Source organism: Setaria viridis, chromosome 1 (genome assembly GCF_005286985.2).
Source record: "Setaria viridis chromosome 1, Setaria_viridis_v4.0, whole genome shotgun sequence".
NCBI classification, from domain to species: domain Eukaryota; kingdom Viridiplantae; phylum Streptophyta; class Magnoliopsida; order Poales; family Poaceae; genus Setaria; species Setaria viridis.
In genome coordinates, this window is record NC_048263.2 from 653,290 (window position 1) to 661,980 (window position 8,691).

General features: G+C 39.0%; 1 protein-coding gene across 4 annotated transcripts; it reads right to left on the reverse strand.

The window, feature by feature from the left end:
* Positions 1–1,924: 1,924 nt before the first annotated feature.
* LOC117839732 (uncharacterized) lies at positions 1,925–8,464 on the reverse strand. 4 transcript variants are annotated; one of them, XM_034720152.2, is made up of 12 exons: positions 8,226–8,464; positions 7,882–8,091; positions 7,469–7,553; positions 6,642–6,717; positions 5,861–6,037; positions 5,399–5,504; positions 4,343–4,452; positions 4,136–4,225; positions 3,959–4,039; positions 2,966–3,772; positions 2,356–2,518; positions 1,925–2,179 (listed from the first exon to the last, which is right to left on the reverse strand). In XM_034720152.2, exons 1-11 carry the CDS (start codon positions 8,401–8,403, stop codon positions 2,426–2,428), a joined length of 2,013 nt encoding a protein of 670 aa, XP_034576043.1. In that variant the 5' UTR covers positions 8,404–8,464; the 3' UTR covers positions 1,925–2,179; positions 2,356–2,425. The 4 variants fall into 4 exon arrangements, with proteins under 4 accessions (XP_034576043.1, XP_034576050.1, XP_034576035.1 ...); XM_034720159.2 differs by having other exon boundaries at positions 1,925–2,193; XM_034720144.2 differs by having other exon boundaries at positions 1,925–2,247.
* Between the last annotated feature and the right edge of the window lie 227 nt (positions 8,465–8,691).

The window sequence follows — 8,691 nt, forward strand, 5'->3', positions numbered from 1 at the left end:
TTTGAACCATGTCATCATATCTTCATGACTGTGATTATGCCTTCATATCTGTGATCTAATTTATCTTTACTTTGTGTGTTCATTTGTGTATTTCATAAACAATTGGAGTGTAAGAAGTTTCAGTGGGGCGTACCTCTATACATGGAGCAACCAGCTAAGATGTTCCTTGGGGTGACAATAGATGGATCCACCTCATGCATCCTTGGACAAGCAGCTCATGAGACTGAAGAAGCATATGGTGATGAGGAAGGTGAAGATGCAGATGGAGAAGGCTTTCTAAACATTCCAATGTGTAGTAGTAGCCGCAAGAGGGCAAGCAGCACTACAAATACAGCCATAAGTCCATCCAAGAAAAGCAAAAGTCCAATGTCGAAGATGTTTCAGGTGCTGATTACAGAGTTACAAACTGCCAGAAATGAGGAACAACAAACCTTAGCTCAAATTACGAACAACAAGAGAAACCAAAAGGAAGAGATGAAACAAGAAATAACAAGATGTCTGACAATGGCTGTGGAGTGTGGGGCAACTAAAGACACAGAGGAATACTTCATGGCTACGAAATTATTTCGAGATGAATACAACCGGGAAATCTTTTGCCAGTTCGATTTAAATGAAGAAAGGTTCATGTGGTTGAAGAGGTGGTGCAAGGACATGAGTGGGTGATGATTTTAAGTGATTCGATGTAGTAGCTTAATCTACGTGGAACCTCTGAATGTTTGTTGAACTCTCTTTTGTGTGCTGAATCTCTGAATGTTTGATGAACTTCAAATTGTGTGATGCACCTCTGAATGTTTGTTGAACTTCAAATTGTGTGATGCACATGTGGATATGTAATTTTATTTCATGTTGAAGTACTTGCTGCTAGTGATTACAATTTCTTGTTGCTGATTATAATTTGTTGCTGCTGCTGATTATAATTTCTTGCTGTTGCAAACAGGTGCTTGATGATGAGGACGCACTAGCAGATTATGTCTTGAGGTGTTAGAAGAGGAGGAGAAGAATTGCTATTGTTACTAGTGCTATGATCGGTATGTACCACTTTGACACATACATGAACAAATCGGAGTGCAGAATATGAACAAATCGGAGTACAGAATACAACAGAAAGTGGTTATGAATGGGTCATGAAAACACTAGGAAATGATTTCTTGCTACAACATATTTAGGATGAGCAGGAGTGTTTTTGATAAGCTTCATAATTTGCTTGTTGAGTCATATGGATTGAAGTCCACACGAAGTATCTCATCTATGGAGGTTTTAGAGCTGCTTTTATGGATATGTGGTGGACTCGGTATATTAGACAAGCTGAAGATTGTTTTACTAGATCACTCGAGACATGTAGTATGAAGTTTGATAAAGTACTGCATAGTGTGAGCAAGCTTGCAGCTGATATCATTAGACCAGTAGACCCTTAATTTAGGAGTGTGCATCCTAAGTTGCAATCTCCTCACTTTTCTCCGTACTTTGACAATTGTATCCGTACTTTGACAATTGTATTGGAGCAATAGACGGGACACATATACCTATCGTGGTGCCAACTAGCAAGGTAGTGCAATATACGAGAAAACAGTCAGAATGTGATGACCATACGTGACTTCGATATGAGATTTACTTTTATCGTGACGGGATGGTCTGACTCAGTTCATGATATGAGGGTGTTCAAAGATGCAATTGAGAAGTATAGAGACAAGTTTCTACATCCACCTCAAGGTTTGACATGTTCTATGATCTATTTTGTCTTATAGTTGCAATACTTGCCATGTGACTTACATAAAAAAATTGAATATATAGGCAAGTTCTATCTTATCGACTCGGGGTACCCAAACCAACCGGGTTACCTTGCACCATACAGGGTACAAAGTATCATCTCCAGGAATATCGACAAGTATCTCCAGGAATATCGACAAGGCTCAATACCAAGAGGTAAAAAAGAGTAATTTAATTATGCACATTTTTCACTTCAAAATGTCATCGAACAGTCTTTTGGAGTTTCTTTTGGAGTTTCGGAGTCTTGTACATATTCCCTCGTCGCCAACCTTGTCTGCCATGGGGAAGCTAAAGTAAAAGTTTTCTACTGAACGTCCACCCGACACCAATTACATTAATTATAATTGTTGAGCCTATAATGTCCATGAGTCTATCCATCCTCTGCCAGTTGAACAAGCAGTTTCAATTCATGCTGCAAAAGACTGTCTGTCAAGCATTCAGAATGTTGGTATGACTTAAACAGCTTGCATCATTTAGCACCTGTAATAGGCTAACATGACAAAACATAAAGAAGAATATGGTTGTAAGCAGAAGCATGCAGATTCTGACAAACTGTGTGATCAAAAATCTTTTGCAAAAGGTATTTACCAGCAGCCACTCATCCCAACAGTGATGATCCACCCAATGTTTCACTTCGTTCAAAGCAAAGCTCAAGCAATCATAAATATGAACTGTATCCTCCACCGAGAGGTACCCTTGGATAGAATACTGCTTGTATCGATAGGCTAGGGCAACATCTGAAGCCAATACTCTGATAAGGGAAACTTATTAGCTCAATAACAATGAAGGATTTATCTGAAAGAAAAATTATCACCAACTTTTATTTATGGTAGTAGCAAACAAAGCTGATAATTGCATTGTATAAGAATCATCCAGCTTTCAACAAATACTACAAATATCACCTAAAGCATGACATACGCAATTTATCGCCTACTCTCCAGAACCTTACCCTCAGGATGCAACTAGTTTCCTATGGAAGGGATGCAGTAACTGCCAGTAGTAAGTTTCTGTGCAAGTAGTGGTGATAGGTCATCTAACTTGTCATGAAGTAGCCAAAATATAATTAAAAAATAAAAAAATACTAAATGTGTTAGCAGATAGGATACTGGAGAAGACTTCTCTTAAAGTAAAAGGCACTGAATTACTGGGTATAAAACAACTCCAAGGACAGTCTGGCAATTCTGAGTGCAGTACTTACAGGTATACACACTATGTCACCTTGTGCATTGATTAGTACAGGAAGTGTACGCCTTGCAGCAGCTGGAATAGATCTAAGGATCTGAAGAGCTTTATGTGCCGACCGTTGCAAGTATCTGTAGTGCTGTGGGGCATTATCCATTTCAATTTTGCTAATCGAAGCTTTTGGACCACTTAAGTTCTGTTCCACTGAACGGATATTACAAACTTCAGCAAGGAACAACCAGTCAGCATCAGCCATGTGCCGGACTTCAAGACTTCCATCCAAATTCACAGTACAAATCTTGGACAGACATTCTTTATTTTCATGCAAACATATTTCATTCACATCTTCCGGAGCTTTCCATGTAATCAAGAATCTGCTCATGAAGTGACATGTTTCACCAGGACAAAGGCTCAAAACATTATAATCTGGAAAAAAATTTTCCTCCTGATCATGTTCTTCATGTTTATGTTCATTCACAATAAATTTATCATGTTCATCTGTTCGCAAGTAACATAGCTTTTGTAATGTAAAATCATCTATTATGCTGAGATCCTTTGCTTTGTTCAGAACATCAACGGAAGATTTAGAATACACAAAAGGTAAGTTCGAGCGGTTCTGTATAAACTGTTTGGATTGTAAACATCCTTCAAGGACTATCTGATCAATCTCAGGTACTGGAAATACCTGCTCCTCATAGGAACACTTGTAGGAAATTTCAGCAGAAGATGACTCCATCCAGTCAACAGAACAACAAACAAGAACTTTTGTACCTTTAGACCTTGGAGCAGCACAAAGGTAACAACCAGCTACGGTAAAGGCAGCCTGCATGAGAATCAAGCACTTCTGAATGGACTCCTAAGCAACTACATAAGGACTGATCATGTAAACATCTATGATTTATCTTTCATCTATCATGCGCAAGCATATAGAGCACATAATTGATGTTGTAATCATTTGACCATTTCAGAAATTTTCAAGACAGCACTGAAATGGCACATTCAAACAAACCTTGCAGGGAATGGTACGAATGTAATCCAGGAGCAGTCGAGCAGATCTACCACGAAGTGGCCTGTGCCTCTGCGAAACAAACTGCAAAGAGAAAAGATAATAATTGAGGAGTTATTGCCCCTTATTGAAAGCTTCTACTACCAACAACGGATGACAGATATCTAATTTAATACATACCTGCAAGATATATGCTAAATATTGTGAAAGACAAAGATCATCAACATTTGATGGATCAAGTTTTTCTAGGTCAATAACACCATATCCATACTGCAATACAGTAAAGAATTTTAAGGAGAAAGAGTCAGCCTAGAAAATACAATAATCACCTAAGATTAAGAATACGAGAATACTCATCTGACTTAAGAGTTGAGAGCAAGGGTAAACCTCCAATATTGACACACACTGCTTTGCAATCATACTCCAGGTATAATCAACATGTGTCCTTGTCAACCGGCATGCGCTTATCAGTTTATGAACTCCTGAGAGAAAGGTACCTGATATAAACAAGAGTGTCAGGTGAGTTATATTCATGCATTCTCATGAGGCATGTGCAATATACATGTCTGTAAGCAGGCTAATTGGTGCAGATGTAGAGGCTAACTTCACATATACTCCCTCGATCTTCAGACACAAATGCCTGCTGTTTTGTGGTGTTGCAGTAAAAAAATTAAATTTGGCCGGGGAATATCAACAACATTTTTAATACTGCAACTAAATATATTGAAGCGTTAATGTGTGTAGATTATCCTGGAAATTCGTAATTTTCAAATTTTGGCACTTCATGAATCGATCACAATTAAAAATAATGGTAAAAGTTACTTTGCGGACCATGTTGTCGAAAACAACAATATGACCAGAGGGTGTACTAGTTTAGCACAGACAACATTAGTCATGCATTTGGCAGCAAGGAAATCATGCTTTGGCCCCCTGATGAGAGGCATGCAGACACCTTCAAGCCAGATAACCATGATTGTGTGTCAATGAGATACTTCACTGGTTCACGCTTTTACTGTAATTATTTAAATGGAGTTGGACAAGAAGCATGAAAGAATTCAAGCTTTTCGTGGACATAATTAAAATGTTTATCATAATTCCTGGATATAAGATGTAAGCCCACCAACATGCAGTGATTATTCAACGGAATTACAAAGTATGAATGGACAATGAGGAATATCAGGCTAGGTGACCTTTATCTTGTACAAAATGCAGTCATCTCAACCAAGCTGAGTAAATTTAACAAACCTCTATGGACCAAGCATTTCAAGTTAATATTTCAAACTGTTTTGTTGATTACTAACTAGAAGCATGCGTATGGAACCTTGATAAAAACATCTTTCTTGCTTGATATACCATTTAAACAAATAGATAACAGATGAATCGTGAAAAACAAGAAAAAAGGACTGCAAAAATGACAAGATGACTTTAAGTGCAGCTGTAAACCTTCAGTGGATATATTTCTCAAAGATGCCCGAATCCGGTTTCTAGCATACTTCATACTATTATTTGTTGGATCTTCCACCCAGGATTGATTACTACCTTGACATATCTGTGAAGATTGACTGACAATTAGGTAACTGCAACATGAAAGAATATCATTCTTAAACAGACTGACAGCAACAATCATTCGCGATACTCCTTAAAATTTTCCACAAGAAATGACTTATTATTAAGAAAAAAGATTAAATCCACATAAAGATTGTTTGTATTTGTTCTGATTCAGCAAATTGTTGAATGTTCATAAGAATGCAATTAAATAAAGAGAAGATGTTTGGCCAATCTCAAGAATCAGAAGTTGTGATAAAAAAAACTGCCCAAAAAATAAATTCTCATACATTTTCTTTTAATTAGGCATCAACTGGTAACACATAATAATTCCATATATATAGTGAGATTTAGGTTTACCTTATACATGTCATCTTTTGAAAAATCAAGCATGGGCCGCACAAGAAGAATGCCACACCGTCGAAAGTTCTCTCCATCATATTTTACATTAGGTGCAAATAATTGGGAGACAAAGGCTGTACCGGCAAGCCCTAAAACCCCACTGTTGCGAGATAGTCTGAGAACAAAGAGCTCTGCCTGCATTTATAAGACTGGACTCACTCAGGCACAAACAAAAACCTAAAGTATGCATGTAAATAAATACCATGAAATAAAAATGCTATCATGTAAGTACACAGCATATTCACAAAACATCAATCTAATGCTTCAATGAGTACTATTACATCATAACAGAAAAAGGCTATTCAATCATAAACCGAAACCATTTTGTTCACTCAATCAGTCATCCATTTGTTTTGCCTAAAAATAATTGGGCAAAAAATGACATGGTAGTATGTAATCCCCCAAAAGTAGCATATCTAGCTCCAGGTACTTACCTAAAAGAGCCAAAACTTAGTACAAGAGAACATGTACCGCCAAGTATGAAATCATCAACTGAACAATAGGATCTTCTCATCAACTGACCATTTTTTTTACTGCACATCTCTTATAGCACTAGAAGAGATAATTTCTAGTATTTCATCCATTATGTAACCTATCATCATTTAATACCAAGTTACTTACTAACAAGAACTAATTATAATTTGCTAAATCACAATTCTAAAATGGGGATAACTTCTCATCAACACCAACCAATCAGCACAAAAAATGCTAATAATAATACAAACTAGCTTTAACAGACCTGGTCATCAGAGTGGTGTGCAATAAGCAAGATGCCTATTTGTTGCTTTATACAAATGTCCAATAGTTTTTGGTACCTGAATTTATTAGCACGAGTCTTTATCAAGCTGAATACAGTCTATATATGTAAATGAATTAACTCAAAGAATTGCCTGTGCATAGGTTGGGTAAATATACACAAACGCTCCACATAGGCCACAACGTTTATTTGTAATGATATGTGCAAAGTTGAATGTTGTGGTCTTTGTAGAATATCTAACTCATGGGGCTGATAGCCCTTTTCATTGGTTGAAATGATATGCGCAGTTGTACGAAGAGCAAGGCAGTAAAGTAGATTTAATAGTTGATTGATGTCATGGCATGCCTCTATTTCCTAGCATAGTGCTCCACATGTCATAGGCACAATTGAAAAAATTATTTCAAACTAGTTGAAAACAATTTGTCCACCACAAAAGGAGTATGGCGTCACATACTTTGCCACAAAGAGTTAGTCAAGGTGTGGTTTCTGACCAATCAGCCTCTAGTGTGGAATTATTGAGCCAGGATAATTGATTTATTGAGATTTTGTGCAAACTCACAAGTATGAAAGACTCATCTCATACGTTCTATATATATCATCACTTTAGGCTTTAACAAGGAACACTCTATTTTGTGATAGAAGTTGTTAATAATGTCGAGACATTACAGGTTTCATATGCATTGCAGATTATACCAGAGGTAAATATAAGAAAATTTTAACATTGAGCCACTAGATGCAAAGTTTGCACCGAGTAAAAATATATCAGTAGCATCATGTTAAACAAGGGGCAAAGCCGCAGAGATAAATACCTCACTTCGCGGGCCGCCTCTTGCACATGCCCTTGTTTTGGGCGACCATCTTGCCATACACATCTAGCGATCTCACACTCAACGCCTGCAACAAAATCATAGAAACTCAAAAACAGAACAATGCAAGAGTTGTGAATCCAGTTATCACAGCAACGGCCGAAATCCTCCAACACAGAATATAACTAAGGATTACTAGTTCAGGTCCAGCATAACAACCGCAATGTGTGCAGATGCTAACTATTTGGTCATTTCTCAATAGTCAATATACATTGGTCATTTCTCAATATAGACAGGGCTGGATTCTGGAAATCTCCTAAACTCCGAAAAATGTGCACAGTCGCTCAAATAAATCTAAACAAGTTTGCACTGAAGATCAAACAGTAAATTCTACGACATTAAGTATGTGAGATTACCCATCCCGCGCACACGGTCACGCACTAGCCGCGCCTCGTCGGCGCTCTCAGGCCGCAGCCCGTGGTCGACGACGACGCCGAGGAGCCCATCCACGAATGCCGAGGAACCGAAGCCCTCCTCGTCGGCGGCCTTCCGCCCCGCCGCCTTCTTCCAGGCCGTGGCGAGCACGCACAGCGCCATGGAGTCCGGTCCGCCGGAGACCCCCACCGCTGCAACCGGCCAACCAATTAAACGGGTGGAGTTAGCAATTACGAACCCAACCGATACGAGATGGAACTAAAACAGCGGCGGCGGCGGCGGGGGGGGGGGGGGGGGGGGGGGGGGGGGGGAGAGCGGGACGAACCAATGCGGTGGTGCGGGTGGATGCCGGCGAGGGCCATGCGGCGGGCGAAGGACGCGTGGTAAGGAGCAAGCGATGAGGGGTGGGTGGCGGAGGAGGATGCGGAGCAGCAGAATAGGAGGAGGCGGCGGAGCGGGAGACATGGGGAGGGCGAGGGGCGGAGGAGGAGGAGCGGCGGCATGGCCGGAGTTGGGGTAGGGGTGCTGGGGATAACGGCAGCTGGGTTTAACGCTCCCGGCGAGGTGCTCTGTTAATTGTTATGCCTTGTTGAATCAATATACAATAATTTTGTGGTACGAAAAAACTAACATTTGAACGTTAACATCTATAATATATTTTTTACTTTATATTATCTTCAATATAATATCTTGACTATTATATTTTTAATTATTTTAAATATAAATGATGTACATTAAACATGTACATTTTTGTCTAATGTTGATCAAAATTTGAAAAGTTTTGACTCTTT

Bases quoted from the DNA above. Each gene is read 5' to 3' on its own strand.
- LOC117839732 (XM_034720152.2), bottom strand. From the start codon at position 8,403: ATGCCGCCGCTCCTCCTCCTCCGCCCCTCGCCCTCCCCATGTCTCCCG. The intron at 4,453-5,398 runs GTTTACAGCTGC...TGTTTATATCAG, and splicing joins GAGAAATATATCCACTGAAG to GTACCTTTCTCTCAGGAGTT. The intron at 4,040-4,135 runs GTATGTATTAAA...TTCTCTTTGCAG, and splicing joins ATTTAGCATATATCTTGCAG to TTTGTTTCGCAGAGGCACAG.